The 18,428-nt window shown below is 45.3% G+C and overlaps 1 protein-coding gene across 6 annotated transcripts in view; it reads left to right on the forward strand.

The window, feature by feature from the left end:
- PLA1A (phospholipase A1 member A) overlaps positions 1-16,677 on the forward strand; it is a 33,297-nt gene extending 16,620 nt beyond the window's left edge. Inside the window, exons 7-11 of one of the 6 annotated variants that reach the window (XM_061194196.1) lie at positions 7,015-7,182; positions 8,574-8,663; positions 12,171-12,279; positions 15,436-15,600; positions 16,270-16,677. In XM_061194196.1, coding sequence (XP_061050179.1) covers positions 7,015-7,182; positions 8,574-8,663; positions 12,171-12,279; positions 15,436-15,600; positions 16,270-16,354 — 617 coding nt within the window. In that variant the 3' untranslated portion in view covers positions 16,355-16,677. The other 5 variants (XM_061194200.1, XM_061194198.1, XM_061194197.1 and 2 more) reach the window with 5 other exon arrangements.
- The last annotated feature ends 1,751 nt before the right edge of the window (positions 16,678-18,428 follow it).

Below are 18,428 nucleotides of genomic sequence, written 5' to 3' on the forward strand. Positions count from 1 at the left end.
TTCTTTATCCATTCATCTGTCGATGGACAAGTAGGTTGCTTCCATGTCCTGGCTACTGTAAATAGTGCTGCAATGACCGTTGTGGTACATGACTCTTTTTGAATTATGGTTTTCTCAAGGTATATGCCCAGTAGTGGGGTTGCTGGGTCATATGGTAGTTCTATTTTTAGTTTTTTAAGGAACCTCCATACTGTTCTCCACAGTGGCTGTATCAATTTACATTCCCACCAGAAATGCAAGTGGGTTCTCTTTTCTCCACACCCTCTCCAGCATTTATTGTTTGTAGAATTTTTGATGATGGCCATTCTGACCAGTGTGAGGTGATACCTCATTGTAGTTTTGATTTGCATTTCTCTAATGATTAGTGATGTTGAGCATCCTTTCATGTGTTTGTTGGCAATCTGTATATCTTCTTTGGAGAGATATCTACTTAGGTCTTCTGCCCATTTTTGGATTGGGTTGTTTGTTTTTTTGATATTGAGCTGCATGAGCTGCTTGTATATTTTGGAGATTAATCCTTTGTCAGTTGCTTCATTTGCAAATATTTTCTTCCATTCTGAGGGTTCTCTTTTCGTCTTGTTTATGGTTTCCTTTGCTGTGCAAAAGCTTTTGTTTCATTAGGTCCCATTTGTTTATTTTTGTTTTTATTTCCATTTCTCTAGGAGATGGGTCAAAAAGGATGTTGCTGTGATTTATGTCATAGAGTGTTCTGCCTATGTTTTCCCCAAAGAGTTTTATAGTGTCTGGCCTTATATTTAGGTCTTTAATCCATTTTGAGTTTATTTTTGTGTATGGTGTTAGGGAGTGTTCTAATTTCATTCTTTTACATGTAGCTGTCCAGTTTTCCCAGCACCACTTATTGAAGAGGCTGTCTTTTCTCCACTGTATACTCTTGCTTCCTTTATCAAAAACAAGGTGACCATATGTGCATGGGTTTATCTCTGGGCATTCTATCCTGTACCATTGATCTATATTTCTGTTTTTGTGCCAGTACCATACTGTCTTGATTACTGTAGCTTTGTAGTATAGTCTGAAGTCAGGGAGCCTGATTCCTCCAGCTCCGTTTTTCTTTCTCAAGATTGCTTTGGCTATTCGGGGTCTTTTGTGTTTCCATACAAATTGTGAAATTTTTTGTTCTAGTTCTGTGAAAAATGCCATTGATAGTTTGATAGGGATTGCTTTGAATCTGTAGATTGTTTTGGGAAGTATAGTCATTTTCACAATGTTGATTCTTCCAATCCAAGAACATGGTATATCTCTCCATCTGTTTGTATCGTCTTTAATTTCTTTCATCAGTGTCTTATAGTTTTATGAATACAGGTCTTTTGTCACCTTAGTTAGGTTTATTCCTAGGTATTTTATTCTTTTTGTTGCAATGGTAAATGGGAGTGTTTCCTTAATTTCTCTTTCAGATTTTTCATCATTAGTGTATAGGAATGCATGAGATTTCTGTGCATTAATTTTGTATCGTGCTACATTACCAAATTCATTGATTAGCTCTAGTAGTTTTCTGGTAGCATCTTTAGGATTCTCTATGTATAGAATCATGTCATCTACAAACAGTGACAGTTTTATTTCTTCTTTTCCAATTTGGATTCCTTTTATTTCTTTTTCTTCTCTGATTGCTGTGGCTAAAACTTCCAAAACTGTGTTGAATAATAGTGGTAAGAGTGGACAACCTTGTCTTGTTCCTGATCTTAGAGGAAATGGTTTCAGTTTTTCACCATTGAGAAAGATGTTGGCTGTGGGTTTGTCATATATGGCCTTTATTATGTTGAGGTAAGTTCCCTCTATGCCTACTTTCTGGAGAGTTTTTATCATAAGTGGGTGTTGAATTTTGTGGAAAGCTTTTTCTGCATCTATTGAGTTTATCATAGTTTTTTATCCTTCAATTTGTTAATATACTGTATCACATTGGTTGATTTGCATATACTGAAAAATCCTTGCATTCCTGGCATAAATCCCACTTGATCATGGTGTATGATCCTTTTAATGTGCTGTTGGATTCTGTTTGCAAGTATTTTGTTGAGGATTTTTGGATCTATGTTCATCAGTGATATTGGTCTGTAGTTTTCTGTTTTTGTGACATCTTTGTCTGGTTTTGGTATAAGGGTGATGGTGGCCTTGTAGATTGAGTTTTGGAGTGTTCCTCCCTCTGCTATATTTTGGAAGAGTTTGAGAAGGATAGGTGTTAGTTATTCTCTAAATGTTTGATAGATTTCACCTGTGAAGCTATCTGGTCCTGGGCTTTTGTTTGTTGGAAGATTTTTAATCACAGTTTCAATTTCAGTGCTTGTGATTGGTCTGTTTATATTTTCTATTTCTTCCTGGTTCAGTCTCGGAAGGTTGTGCTTTTCTAAGAATTTGTCCATTTCTTCCAGGTTGTCCATTTTATTGGCATATGGTTGCGTGTAGTAATCCCTCATGATTCTTTGCATTTCTGCAGTGTCAGTTGTTACTTCTCCTTTTTCATTTCTAATTCTGTTGATTTGAGTCTTGACCTTGTTTTTCTTGATGACTCTGGCTAATGGTTTATGAATTTTGTTTATCTTCTCAAAGAACCAGCTTTTAGTTTTATTGATCTTTGCCATTGTTTCCTTCATTTCTTTTTCATTTATTTCTGATCTGATCTTTATGATTTCTTTCCTTCTGCTAACTTTGGGGTTTTTTTGTTCTTCTTTCTCTAATTGCTTTAGGTGTAAGGTTAGGATGTTAATTTGAGATTTTTCTTGTTTCCTGAGGTAAGATTGTATTGCTATAAACTTCCCTCTTAGAACTGCTTTTGCTGCATCCCATAGGTTCTGGGTCATCGTGTTTTCATTGTCATTCGTTTCTAGGTATTTTTTGATTTCCTCTTTGATTTCTTCAGTGATCTCTTGGTTAGTCAGTAGCATATTATTTAGCCTCCATGTGTTTGTATTTTTTTAATTTTTTCCCTTGTAATTGATATCTGGTCTCATAGCGTTGTGATTGGAAAAAGATACTTGATATGATTTCAATTTTCTTAAACTTACCAAGGCTTGATTTGTGACCCAAGATATGACCTATCCTGGAGAATGTTCCATGAGCATGTGTGAAGAAAGTGTATTCTGTTGTATTTGGATGGAATGTCCTATAAATATCAATTAAGTCCATCTTGTTTAATGTGTCATTTAAAGCTTGTGTTTCCTTATTTATTTTCATTTTGGATGATCTGTCCATTGGTGAAAGTGGGGTGTTAAAGTCCCCTACTACAATTGTGTTACTGTCGATTTCCCCTTTTATGGCTGTTAGCATTTGCCTTATGTATTGAGGTGCTCCTATGTTGGGTGCATAAATATTTACAATTATTATATCTTCTTCTTGGATTGATCCCTTGATCATTATGTAGTGTCTTTCTTTGTCTCTTTTAATAGGCTTTATTTTAAAGTCTATTTTGTCTGATATGAGAATTGCTACTCCAGCTTTCTTTTATTTCCATTTGCATGGAATATCTTTTTCCAACCCCTCACTTTCAGTCTGTATGTGTCCCCAGGTCTGAAGTGGGTCTCTTGTAGACAGCATATATACAGGTCTTGTTTTTGTATCCATTCAGCCAGTCTATGTCTTTTGGTTGGAGCTTTTAATCCATTTACATTTAAGGTAATTATCGATACGTATGTTCCCATTACCATTTTCTTAATTGCTTTGGGTTTGTTATTGTAGGTCTTTTCCTTCTCTTGTGTTTCCTGCCTAGAGAATTTCCTTTAGCATTTGTTGTAGAGCTGGTTTGGTGGTGCTGAATTCTCTTAACTTCTGTTTGTCTGTAAAAGTTTTAATTTCTCCATCGAATCTGAATGAGATCCTTGCTGGGTAGAGTAATCTTTGTTGTAGGTTTTTCCCTTTCATCACTTTAAATATGTCCTGCCACTCCCTTCTGGCTTGCAGAGTTTCTACTGACAGATCAGCTATTAACCTTATGGGGATTCCCTTGTATGTTATTCGTTGCTTTTCCCTTGCTGCTTTTAATATTTTTTCTTTGTATTTAATTTTTGATAATTTGGTTAATATGTGTCTTGGCGTGTTTCTCCTTGGATTTATCCTGTATGGGACTCTCTGCACTTCCTGGACTTAACTATTTCCTTTCCCATATTAGGGAAGTTTTCAACGATAGTCTCTTCAAATATTTTCTCAGACTCTTTCTTTTTGTCTTCTTCTTCTGGGACCCCTATAATTCGAATGTTGGCACATTTAATGTTGTCCCAGAGGTCTCTGAGACTGTCCTCAATTCTTTTCATTCTTTTTTCTTTATTCGGCTCTGTGGTAGTTATTTCCACTATTTTATCTTCCAGGTCCCTTATCCATTCTTCTGCCTCAGTTATTCTGCTATTGATTCCTTCTAGAGAATTTTAAATTTCATTTATTGTGTTGTTCATTATTGTTTGTTTGCTCTTTAGTTCTTCTTGTTCCTTGTTAAATGTTTCTTGTATTTTCTGCATTCTATTTCCAAGATTTTGGATCATCTTTACTATCATTACTCTGAATTCTTTTTTCAGGTACACTACCTATTTCCTCTTCATTTGCTTGGTCTGGTGGGTTTTTACCTTGCTCCTTCATCTGCTGCATATATCTGTTTTCTCATTTTGTTTAACTTACTGTGTTTGGGGTCTCCTTTTTGCAGGCTGCAGGTTCATAGTTCCTGTTGTTTTTGGTGTCTGCCCCCAGTGGGTGAGGTTGGTCCAGTGGCTTGTGTAGGCTTCCTGGTGGAGGGGACCGGTGCCTGTGTTCTGGTGGGTGGGGCTGGATCTTGTCTTTCTGGTGGGCAAGGCTGTGTACGGTGGTGTGTTTTGGCGTGTCTGTGAACTTAGTATGATTTTAAGCAGCCTCTCTGCTAATGGGTTGTGTTGTGTTCCTGTCTTGCTAGTTGTTTGGCATGGGGCGTCCAGCACTGGAGCTTGCTGGATGCCCTATGCCATGCCCAGCTCCGTTGGGTGGAGCTGGGTCTTAGCATTGAGACGGAGATTTCTTGGAGAGTTCTCGCCGATTGATATTATGTGGGGCTAGGAGGTCTCTGGTGGTTCAGTGTCCTGAACTCAGCTCTCCCACCTTAGAGGCTCAAGCCTGACACCAGGCCGGAGCACCAAGACCCTGTCAGCCACACGCCTCAGAAGAAAAGGGAGAAAAAAAGAAAGAAAGAAAAAAAAATAAAATAAAATAAAAATTATTTTTTAAAAGTATTAATAAAATAATAGTAATAATAAAAACAAGAGAGCAACCAAACCAATAAACAAATCCACCAATGATAACAAGTGCTAAAATCTATACTAAGATAAACATAAAAATCAGAAACAAATCAGTCACAGACAGCAAACCCCAAGTCTACAGTTGCTCCCAAATTCCACCACCTCAATTTTGTGTTGATTCGTTGTCTATTCAGATACTCCACAGATGTAGGGAACCTCAAGTTGATTGTGGGGATTTAATCTTCTGCTGCTGAGGCTGCACGGAGAAATTTCCCTTTCTGTTTGCACAGCTCCTGGGGTTCAGCTTTGGTTTTGGCCCTGCCTCTGCGTGTAGGTTGCCCTCAGGCATCTGTTCCAGGCCCAGACAGAAGGGGGTTAAAGCAGCGGCTGATTAGGGGGCTCTGGCTGTCTCATGCTGGGGGGAGGGAGGGGTACAGTAGTTATAATTGGAACGCAGGGTGAGCCTGTAGCAGCTGAGGCCAGTGTGACATTGCAACAGCCTGAGGCGCACCATGTGTTCTCCCGGGGAACTTGTCCCCGGATCACGGGACCCTGGCAGTGGTGGCTGCACAGGATCCCGGGAGGGGAGGTGTGGATAATGACGTGTGCTTGCACACAGGCTTTTTGGTGGCTGCAGCAGCAGCCTTAGCGTCTCATGACCGTCTCTGGGGTCTGCGCTGATAGCCGCGGCTTGCGCCCGTCTCTGGAGCTCGTTTAGGCGGTGCTCTCCATCCCCTCTCCTCGTGCACCCGAAACAATGGTCTCTTGCCTCTTAGGCAGTTTCAGACTTGCTCCCGGACTCCCTCCGTGCTAGCCGTGGCGCACTAGCCCCCTTCAGGCTGTGTTGTCGCAGCCAACCGCAGTCCTCTCCCTGGGATCCGACCTCCGAAGCCCGAGCCTCAGCTCCCAGCCCCCGCCCGCCCCGGCGGGTGAGCAGACAAGCCTCTCGGGCTGGTGAGTGCTGGTCGGCACCGATCCTCTGTGCGGGAATCTCTCCGCTCTGCCCTCTGCACCCCTCTTGTTGCGCTCTCCTCTGTGGCTCCGAAGCTCCCCCGCTCCGCCACCTGCCGTCTCCTCCAGTGAAGGGGCTTCCTAGTGTGTGGAAACTTTTCCTCCTTCAAAGCTCCCTTCCCGAGGGGCAGGTCCCATCCCTATTCTTTTGTCTCTGTTTTTTCTTTTTTCTTTTGCCCTACCCAGGTATGTGGGGATTTTCTTGCCTTTTGGGAAGTCTGAGGTCTTCTGCCAGCGTTCAGTAGGTGTTCTACAGGAGCTGTTCCACATGTAGATGTATTTTTGATGTATATGTGGGGAGGGAGTTGATCTCCGTGTCTTACTCTGCCATCTTGAAGGTCTAACGCATTGGCTTTCATGGATGGACTGTGAACTGCGGGGGACTCCCCTGATTGTCTTGTTGCTGGGTTGGGTATAATGAGGTTGTAAAAAATTGGTTGGGTGGGTGATGCTGAAGAAGGTAAAAATGTACAGACAGATATCTGTTTTGAGAGGGAGGGTCAGGATCGCCAGCTCTCTGTATGCTCCCATTTTCTGAGAGTTTTTATGATCGTGGAAAAATGGGTGTGTATGTAAACAATTTTCTTGGTAAATTAACTAAGTTATCAAGGAAAATTAAAAAGAAAAGTGAGAGTGTAGTAACCATGTTCATTAATATTTTTAAAATGTGGCTCGGGGGACATCCCATGTATTTATAGCCTGTTGGAGTATAAAATTCAATAGAATTACAGTAAGTAGCATGGAGGGAGTTTCCATTTGTCTTGAACTGAAACCTTCGTTGTGTTCTTTTTGCCCTGTTCAGGCTACAGTTATCTGATCTGTGATCACATGAGGGCTGTGCACCTCTACATCAGCGCCCTGGAGAATTCCTGTCCATTGATGGCCTTTCCTTGTACCAGCTACAAGGTCTTCCTTGCTGGACACTGTCTGGATTGTTTCAACCCTTTTCTGCTTTCCTGTCCAAGGATCGGTAAGTGCTACCCCTTTGGCTTCCTTTGACAGTTTGGGGAAAGTTCAAGTCTTGTCACCTCTTTAAGTCCTGATCTCCTATGGTCAAGAGGTCTATCCGAGCAGGGTAAAGAAAACTTAAGCAATGAGTCGTTCAGCCTGTCCTCACCTGGAAGGTGGTGTTTAGCTCTCTGCGTCCCACCCCTCACCCTCTATACCGCTGCCTGATGCCATACTGGCTCTGCACACAACCCTCACACACACACACAGGCACTGGCATGTAAGTCCAGCCTCAGGATGCTCTCCAGAAGCACTAGTATAGTCCAGATTGCCTGTACCCACTCTTGGACCCAATGCTCACCGTAGGTCTTCCTCGCTAGGCCAGCCATTCTCCAAATCCTGATAGGCTGTAAGTCAAAGTGTTTTGGGGGAATCCCCAAGGCTGGCACACTGTGCCCACCTTAGAGGTGTGAGGCCACACGCCAGCTGGAGGGGTTCCTAACTGCCGAGTGGCCTGGGCTCACTCCTGGATGATCCAGGCCAGTCTGGAGAGAAGGGCTCAGGAAGGCTGAGGCTCCAGCCTCAACTCACCCTGTGCAGATCATGGCTGTGAATATCCTGGGGTCATCCAGTGTGGAGGGCTCCAGGAAAACGCCTGGGTAGTGTAAATGGGTCCTCCCCCTCCCTCACTCTCCCACTTCCCACTCCTGGCTGCCACTCAGAACCGCAGCAGCCTGCCATTGCTTATAGAAATGAAATGAATATCAGCTTGACAAAATGTTAAAGTAGGGGTGGTTTCCCATAATAAAGCGAATCAACATTACTTCCTACTCATCGGGCATATGTCACTGTTTCCCACAGATGTGATGGACCAGACGGTCTAACTTCACACTGCCCCGCCTCATCTCTCGCTAGACTTCCCCTTTTTTCCAAACACCGCAGGGATGCTAACTACTCATACTGCCAAGAGTACTTCATGTTTCCTCACCCTGTGTCCCTTTGCCCAGACTGTACTTTCTGCCTGGAATGCCCTTCTCTGACTTGTCAACCACTATTCTTCAGCTCAAACACCTCCCTGTGCTCCAGTGCGCAGGATACAAATGCCATTAAAACAACTGTCATATAGATTGTTTGGCAAGTTGAAGACATCATTTCAAATTTCTTATAAATACTTCCTGGGAATGGGCCAGATAATCTGCAGAATGTATTTTTTGTCTACCTGTATGTTTATTCCCATCTGGATGGGGTTGCTTGTATCCCAGGACTCACCGCGGGGCATGGCACATCATGAGTATACAGTGCAGTTGTCTGTGGAATACATGGGTGCATGAATTAATCGATACATGGCTGGGTGCTGTGGAGCCCTGAAATGGCCTCCTCAGGGCTCTGCTGTCTTTGCTTCTTTATCTCCAGGGCTGGTGGAACAAGGTGGTGTTAAGATAGAGCCGCTTCCCAAGGAAGTGAGGGTCTACCTCCTGACCACTTCCACGGCTCCATATTGTGGTGAGTGTGGGCAAATGAGCTGCTCAGCTCAGCCAGTGTGCTGCCCAGCTGAGTCCAGGGCTCCGCCTTGGGCTGTGTCCAGCCCAGCATGGTAGCTGAAGTGGGAGGTGAAGAACTGGGGCAAAAATGTCATGGGAAGGGAGAGGTGGGGGACAGCAGCAACTGGTCTTAGATAGAACCAAAACTTTTCAGAGCTAGCCCAAACCACTGCTCTGTGGATGAGAACTTGGGGGCGTCTTATCTTACTGTCAGTACACTGGTTCTCATTCCTCCCCACCCCACCATGGAATCCTGCCTTCCAGTGTAGGTTCTCTCTGGAGTGGTATTTGGGAGTACCTTTTGGATTTCTCCTTCCTGCATACATTTCCCCCTCCTTATTGCCCATCCTATGTGTCTCCCACTCTGGCAGCCCTCCTAGGTCAGGGTCCGTGAGGAATACTGAACCTTCATATACATATTCCAGCTGTTTACTATGGCTCCTAACCACTGCATTTCATTGAAGCTAAGATGCCAGCGATTGTGAGAGATGTTTAATGTGAGAGAAAAGGGTGTCTTAGAATCTATGACATACATTACAGGCTGAACCATCCTCCTTCCCTATGCTATTTGCATCTTAACTAGGTTGACTATACTTCCTGATTTTGTTATCCTGGGGTCCTGTTATCCTGGTTTATTGCGTGTTCAGAATAGAAGTACGCTGGTTTGGATGGGACATTATATGACCACCCTAATTCTAAATGATTTTCTGATCAGCTGGTGTCTGGTTGGTTGGTGGAGGGATCTTTGTGGCTATACCTTCCTGGTACTAGAGGGCCTGGTGAAGTGTGAGACAGAGCCCGAAGCTCAGGCTCTGTGGTCACCCAGACCTGGATTTGAATCTCGGCTTCTCCGTTTACCAGCTGTGTCATCAGGAGCAAGTTTTTTTAACCTTTCTGAACCTCTGTATACTTATGTGGAAAATGGGAAAAATAACAGTACCTATTTCAAAGAATCAATTGTGAGGATAAAATAAAATACATAGTACACAGACAATCACCAGCACAGTGCCTGGAACTCAGTAAGTAATAATTCCCTTCCCTCTGTCAATGGGAGAATTTGGGAGATGAGATGGGGGTGTTTCTAACTTCATGCCAGAGAGACTACGTGGTTACTTCTTAGGAATAAAGTGGGTTACAAGAGTCATCTGTGGGCTTTCCACATGTATCAGCTCATCTGAGAACCCAGCCCCGAGCGGTGATGTGCCCAAGGCTACATGGGTGGGTGAAGAAGTCAGCATTCAACTCCAGGTCTTCTGACTCCAAAATCTTTACCTTTTCCAGGTCATCATCTGCCTCCATGCTTGTGTCTCTGCCCCCTCTTCCAAGAACCCGCTCTTTTCAGCTGTATTTCTCAGTTACTCTTGGGTCTTGCCGCCCCTCAGAGGTCAGCCTGAGGGAGGACTTCGTCCGGGTCGGAGGCAGGGCTGCTGGGACCAGACACCCCGTTTCTACTTCCAGCTCCAGGGCAGCTTCACAGCGGCTCCTCTCTGTCCGCACAGCCAGGGAGCCTTAGGAACACCTGGAAGTTAAAGGCATTTTTAGGTCCCTGCTAAGGGTGATTCACCAAGCCATACATTTTCTGACTGTTTCATTTTTGTTGTGAGACTCCCTCCCCATTCCCCCAGAAGGATGGCTGTGTCTATTTAAAAACCTCAGCAGGCCTGCCTCCTCTGAGCCTTCCGTTCTGAGCATCAGAGCTGGGCCCACCCTCTCCTGGGGGTGGGGGGTACGGGGCGCCCACCTGGCAGCCCACCTGGCAGCTCCCGCTCTCACCCACTCCCAAGCCATCATGGCACTGAGCTCCCATTACCCAGCACTCTTGGCCTGCAGTCACCCTTGGCCTCTGCCAGGCAGGCACCAGAATGGACAGAGAATCTTCTCCAAAAAATTCATTTTTCTAACAATATTACTTTTCTCTTGTAGAGCAATGTTTCACCCGAAATGTTTTCTCCCCATTACCTCATTTAATCCTCATCATGTTCTGTGAGGTGATGTTGGGGGTTATTGATTATAGATGAAGGAACTGAGGCACGGAGAGGTTCAGTGACTTAGGCAAGGTGATACAACTAGTAAGCAGCAGGCCTGGCCTTGGACCCAGTTCCCCTGGCAAACCATCCAGGGCTCATGTGCTGTTTCCCACGTCATGTCCCCAAGCAGGTTGGAATTCACTACCAGCTCCCACCCACCCAACGTTAGCAGACCTGGCCCTCTTAGGGCTTTCAGGGTAATCAGAGAAGAGAGAAGCAGAACCTCAGGAAAATTTCTTAATCAGTGATACATGCTGATAAAGGAAGAAGCGATATAATATATCAAACTCAGCCCAGAGAATTAAATTCCTAAAGCTATGTAAGTTAGCCGTTTTTCCACATTGCAAATATCCACTCCAGTTCAGCCCCTGCCCATCAACATAACAATCTGCATCCATAATAAACAACTGAGAAAGAGAGACAGAAGGGACTCGGCATCTGATGTTTCGCTCTGTGGAGGGGGGAGCGTGTAGCGCTCTCTTGTCTTCTTGTGGGTTCTTGGCAGTGCGTCCTGTTATTAACCCCATGAGGCCCGATGGACCACATCACTCCTCCAACTTAGACTGACTCTCCTTAAATTCACTTAGTCCCTCCTCCCAATATTCACCCATAAAACATGACAAATGAAAAAGTACAGGTAGGGCAGAGCTCTAGCTATGTCCCAACCACCAAAGGAGTCTGTGAAAATGTTCGGAGACCGAAGTCACTGCATGGTGCCACCAGATGGGCTTACCCCTTAATAAGGAAAGGATGGGGTGCTGGGGAAGCTGTAATCCTTCTTAACCTCTCTTGCCAAAGGGACAGCAGGTCTTGGGATATCACCGTGAACCAGGCTGCTCAGACAGTCTGTGTCGACAGTACCAGCTTTGAGAGCCTCAGTGTCTGTGCTGCCCAAGCGGGTGGAGATGCCACACAGGCACCCAGCCACCACAGGGAGGGCAGTAGTCAGCTCCTGCACACATGGTGGGTTCCCCGACACAGGGTGTATGCTAAGGGGGGGAGGGGCGTTGCTTTATTTTATGAGTTAATTGTTTAGTATAAGATAGACCCTTTTTGGTTCTTTCAAAATCACACCATCAGGATAATGTCACTTGTTGGTAACAAAGAGTGACACAGTGCCAAAGAGTGGCACATTCTAGGATTACAAGTAATAATAAAAACTATCATGTATTGAATGATTCCTAGGCACAGGCACTGTCTAAGGACTTTATATGTATTAACTCATTTAATTCTCATTCAGACCTGTGGGGTATGTAATTTTATTATCCCAATTGACACTAGAGGAAGCTGAGAACCTGCGACAACAGGTAATCTGCTCCAGGTCACACAGCTGCTAAGAGCTAGAGTGAGGTTTCCTAACTGCCCTGCTGCTCTCTGGGACATTTTGTGCATTGCACCCGCTGACCTCTGGCCCAGTTGTCTGCTCTGCTTTGGTCTCCTAGTGCACCACAGCCTCGTGGAGTTTTACTTGCAGGAGCCGAGAAACAAGGACACCTGCATCACGGTCACCTTCCTTAGCAGCAGCGTCACCTCCTCGGTCAAGATCACCATGTACGTAAGTGTCCCACATGGCTGGCTTCTCTCCTTCCATTTACATACATGCACATATATCCCAGGACAGGCACTGTGTGATCACTGATGGGTGGGTGGAGCCAGCTGAGCTGGGGATGGGGGTGAGGGTGGCACCTACCACAGATGGACCCACAGACACATGCTGGGCAACTGTTCCAGGTTCAGGATCAGTACTGGGTCCAAGTATAGTGTATTCAGACAATAGCAGACAAGCAGGCAGACAGCAGTAATGGAATGTCCCAACAGGTGGTGAGAATTTGGGGATTGGGTCCCTGATAGGAAACAGCATCAGGAATCCAGGCAGGGGGCATTAGGGATGTCAGCAAGTAGGAAGGCCTCAGCCATTGGCCCAGGGAGGGCTGGCCAGAGCCTGGGAAGCACCTACTCCTGGGCGGAGGGATGGGAGGAGAGGGGAGCAGTGCTAGATGGGTTTCTGGAACAGACTCTCAGGCAGAGGGTCAGTTAGCAAATGAGTGCAAGGTGAGGGCCAGCAGGGTTGATGCTGAGTGGTGCCAATCCCTGGAACTGGGGCTGATTGCCTTCCTTTGTTGGGTCACACTTGGGCCTCGCAGCTGGTGAGACCAGGCTTGAGGTAAGCAGGCAGAGAGCCTCAACTGCAGGGAGCCGCAAGCCTGGCAGGGGACAGACACTCAGCAGCAGTGGTGCATGTTTCTTTAAAAAGTCATTGGTTAGTTACAAGCCAGCAGGAGACAGACTAATCAGATAAATCACTGTCTCAGTCAGGGCTCAGTCTGGAAACCAGAGCCCAAGCCAGGCAGTCCAATAGAAGGAAATTAACACAAAGAGCTAATTACAAATGTGCTGGGAGAACTGAAAACCCAAAAGGAGGGTGGGAAGGCAATGCAGAGATCAGCAACAGGAGTCACTCCACCCCAGAGCCCGAGGGACAAAGCCAGGTGGTGTTGGTAGAACAAGGAATGGGATGGGGGGTGGAGGGTGGGAATGATTGGCAGGAGTTGGAAGCAGGGAGGAAACGCAGCTGCTCCGAATCACTGCCTGAAGCAGTCTCCCCCCTGTGCCGGGGAGCCTGAGAAACGTGGTTTGCAGGGGGATGGATGGAGCACAAACAGGGACGTGACCAGTGCCCAGACACAGAAGTGCACAATTGTCAGCAGTGGCAGGGGCTACGAGAACAAATAAGATAGAGCCTGACCAAGTGTGAAGAAACAGTGTTTGAGCTGAGATCTGAAGGATTTGGAGGATCCTTCCCCCCAGACCAGGGGTTAGTGAGATATGACACGGGGAGCAGACAGCAGTGGGACCAGGCATGGGGAGAGGAGGCTGGAGGGGCAAGTCAGGGCCAGACCATGCCACACCTGGAAGGACAGGGTAGGGATTTTGGGTTTTATCCTGAGAGCAGTTTGGAGAGCTGCTGGGAATTTTAAACAGGAGAGTGACGGGATCAGATTTGGGTTTGGAAACATTTCTCAGGCTGCAGTGATGGACATTAACGGTGCTGTCAGGGAAAGACAAGTTTCTGCTGGGAGGAGCTCACGTCTGGGCTCCCAAACACTCTGCCACCAGGCAGGGTTCCAACTAACCCAGGCCGCACAGCACAGGACAGCAGGCAGTCAGGACACCCACACAGATCTTGGGGTGCCCACGTGAGCCTTGCAGATTATAGCTGAGTAATTTTCATTAGATCAGTTCAAGGTCACGTTACTTCTGCAAGGGTGTTTTTATCACCTTTCCAGCCCACTGGTAGATGAGCCGACACTGGCAGGAATCATGACAATGACACACGACTCTGGCTGCTTGTTAGAACCACCTGGAGAGCTTTAAAGAATACTGACAGCAAGCCCCACCCCAGACCAGTAGCAGTAGAATCTCCAGGTATGGCTTCAACCACTACACTGTTAGAAGCTCCCTGAGTGATCGGAATGGACATCCACAGATTCCTTCTTCTTTCTCCCCAAAGAGATTTGCGTTACTGTTTTGAAGAAGGCTATCAGAACATGATTATCTTCAATTCCTTGGTTCTTGTTTCCTCTTGCAGAACAGAAGTTGAAAAGAAGGGAGGGGGTTTATGTGTGGTCTTTCCCCTACTTTCTATAACTTTGTGAAACCCCAAGATTTCCTTCCAATTAGAAAATTTACCCAGGCCAAGTCCCCAGGCCACTCACTCACAGTGTCCTTTGTAGCCCTTCTAGTTTGCAAGCTCTCCATCCAAGCAGACTCTTAAAGTGAATAATCTTCTTATTTTTTCCTCTGAAATACTTCAAAACACTTTTGAAATCTAAAAAAAAAAGAAGAAAGAAAGAAAGAGAGAGAGAAACTAAGAAAATGGAACAGCTTTTAAACAAAGTTTTACCGAATCTTCCTCAAAAGGACAAAACAAACTATATGACTAATCCTGGGTTAGAAAGTACACAAAGAAGACATTTCATCAGTGTGAAGAGGCCAGAAAGGAAAGGGAAACCATGCTCAGTTTAGACAACACCCAGTGCCACAGCGGAGGGGAAAGCAGCGCCCTCCGGGCTCTCCCTCTTTCTCACAGTGCCTCTTTCTGAGCCCAGAGGGGACTGGAACAGGCCAGAGCAGGGCACAGGGGAGGGGGGGCTGGGGCTTAGACCTAGGGCTGTGTGACTCCAAAGCCACAGCTGGGAGGAGACCACACCTGGACTCCACCGCAGCTCTGTCTGGCTTCGAGGCCTGTTGTGTGTTTGTTCCTTTGTTTCCATCTACACTTTCACACTCAGTCTAAAATAGAGTAGTCCTCACACAAAATTCTTAGAACTGAACATCCTAGAAGAGGCCTCTACTTCCAGGTAGACGGACCTGAGACTGAAGATATTCACTAATCAGAATTCAAATCTTCACTAACCTGAATTCAGATCTTCACTAACTAGGACCCTTTTCCAGATGTGAAAATCCAAGGGCTACTATTTTGCTGCAGGGTCCACTTATTTACTTTCAAAAAGCAACACCTATTTTCTGCATCACATTCAAAGCTGTGAGGGTGTGGGCCGAGGGGCTGGTGAGGGTGATGCAGAGGACCGTGGAGCCCAGCTTCCAGGAACTAACGGACCGGGCTACCCGCAGAGCCCCTAGGAGCCAAGGGGAGGCAAAGGCCAAACGTGTGCAGCAGTAAGTTACTTTGCCTTTCCCTTACAGACCTAGACAGCAACGCCACGGGAAAGGAATCATAGCTCACCCCAGCCCTCAGTGCCAGATAAACCAGGTGAAACTCAAGTTTCAGCCTTCCCACCGAGTTTGGAAAAAAGACCGGACTATCATTATCGGGAAGTTCTGCACTGCTCCTTTGCCCATCAATGACAAGTAAGCCCCGTATCCACCCCGCCCCAGACACACCCACAAGGATCAATCCTGATGTTAGATGTGACACTTGTTGAGGTGCAATCTCATCACGGGCATGAGCTTCCTTGATGCGGAGGTGACAAAGACCCAGGGTCACCTCCTGCAGGGCCATCTTGGGTTGGGATGCTAAGAAGACAAAGAGGTTGGACTTTAATTCCCCATCCCCACTTTAATATAAGAAACTCCATTTTAACTGAAATATATATATTAAATATGTATAGATAATTATAACATACAATATATATAAAATATGTATTTATATATATATATATATGTTTTATTACCTGCTATACTTAGTTTCTCTGTAAGATTTTATTGGAACAAACATTGTTCATTGCATATTTCCTCTTCTTTAGCCTCCACTGGTCACAGTCATGGGTGTGGATCCAGAATCCCTGTCCCCTTTACCCTGCCTCTAGCAGGCATTTAGAGTATTAGTCTTACCACACCTGGCCCTCAGAGGACAGGAGTGGGCTCGTCATAATCCAAGAGTAATCATCCCATAGACGATTGTAGAATTCTTTCACCTGACATCACGGAAACACAGGTGCACGCAACTCTGAGCCCTCTCTCCCGACCAACCAGGAACCTGTCCTGAGGACACACCCTCTTGTTGCTCTTCTCTTGCAGTAAAAAGATGGTCTGCTTACCTGAGCCAGTGAACTTACAAGCAAGTGAGACTGTTTCTCATGACCTGAAAATAACCTGTGTATAGTTAATATAAGGGCAGGATACATCTCCCTGGATTGGGGGTGGCGGTTCAGCTTATTCTAAGCCATTACTACTAAGAAAGAACGCAAAAGTCTTGGTTATTTTCCCCATAATTAGCCACCTTATAGAGGAGAGAGAGCTCATTTTACAGAGCTTTATCTCCATCGTGAATTTAAAGAAGCTTACAAAGATACCATTTCAACTTTCCTATTCATACTTAACTGCAATTGCCCCATATCCTTGGACATCTGTACCTAGGATTCAATAGAAACATATACAGGAAAAAGGCTCTTTTTTTTTCTTTTTCAAATAAAACTCCATGGAATATCTGAATCGTTTGATTGTTTTATTGGTATGGAATTCTGTTATGTACAAAAAATGTGATTTACGGTCTCTGGGATTGGAGAAAACACTAGATGCTGAATTCTCTGTATTAAAATAGCAATTGTGAGACTTTCCTGGTGGCCCAGTGGTTAAGAATCTGCCTTCCAATGCAGGGGACGCGGGTTCGATCCCTGGTCAGGGAACTAAGATCCCACATGCCACAGGACAACTAAGCCCGCGTGCCGCAACTAAGAGCCAAGGCAGCCAAATAAATAAATAAATGTTTTTCAAAAATAGCAGTTGGAAAGAAGTGCTTGGTGTAAGAGAGGGGGTGGAGGGTGGGGAGGAAGATGGTGCCACTCACCATCCCTTACCATTGCCTTCTCTGGGTATCTGGAAGGTTTGGGGGATCAGAGAGATCTTTTGGGAATATAGGTGGATTTTCTTTGGGTCAGTGTTTCCCAGACTTTGATGTTTATAAATAACCTTGTATCAAGCCACAGTCCAACAAGAAACAGATGGTGTGCTCAAATTGTGTAATTTGAGCATTTAATAAAAGAACTATTTATAAAGGTGTTAGTAGGAAGTGAGGAAACCGCAAGGGACAGTGCAGTTCCCTGGGACTGGGGGCAGTGGGAGCTACTACCGTCCTATGTCTGAAGAGGCCAGAGGAAGGAGCACCAGAGTCTGGAGACAGAGAGGTCTGCGGGACCTTTGCTCAAGGAACAGTCATCGGGCAGCAATCCTGCAGGGAGAGAACCAGGGAAAAAGATTCTCCACCCTCACTCTTCTTTCCTCCCCCATTCTTCTGGTGCTCCCACTGAGTGATTGCAACCAGAAGCCAGAAGGCAAGAGGCACGTTGATGTGGCCCCGGGGTATAAAGCAGGGCAGAGAAGGGTGAGAATGGCCGCGATGGCCGTGGGAACAGACAGAGAGACATGACACATACCTTCACTGTTTTCTCCATAGCCAGGTACTATTGGATTCCTCTATACTTAATGATTTTGTTTAACTCTTAAAAACCATTTTAACCATTTTTAAGTGTACAATTCAGTAATATTCACTACATTCACATTGTTGTGCAGCCATTACCACTATCCGTCTCCAGATTTTTTCATCATCCCGAACTGAAACTCTGTCCCCATTAAACAATAACTCCCCATTGCCCCTCCCCCCAGCCCCTGGTGACCACCATTCTAATTTCTGTCTCTATGAATTCTACTCTTCTAGAGTACCTGATACAACCATACAGTATTTACTTTCGTATCTGGCTTGTTTTACTCAACATAATGTTTTCAAGGTTCATCCATGTTGCAGCATGTGTCAGAATTCCCTTCCTTTTTAAGGGTGAATAATGTTCCATTGTGTGTATAAACCACATTTTGCTTATTGATTCGTCCATCAGTGGACACTTGGATTGCTTCCACCTTTTGGCTATTGTGAATAATGCTGCTATGAACATGGGGATACATACAATGTTTGAGACTTTTTTAAAAAAAACTAAATAAATGGGCTTTGAAAGGAAACTGCTGACTTGCCGATTCACTCTCCACAGTAAAGGCTGGGTGAATCATGCAAGCAACAGGCTGCAACTGCTGCAACTGGGCCAAGTCACCTAGGTCACCAGGAGAGAGAGGGAGCCTTTGTCCGAAGGACAGGTGATGCATTGTGAATGCTCACAGACACACTTTGTTTTCTGCACCATCCACCCCAGTCAGTAGGAGAACAACATGTTTGAAGAAACTTCTTCAAT

Source organism: Eubalaena glacialis, chromosome 6, assembly GCF_028564815.1.
Source record: "Eubalaena glacialis isolate mEubGla1 chromosome 6, mEubGla1.1.hap2.+ XY, whole genome shotgun sequence".
Classification (NCBI taxonomy): Eukaryota; Metazoa; Chordata; class Mammalia; order Artiodactyla; family Balaenidae; genus Eubalaena; species Eubalaena glacialis.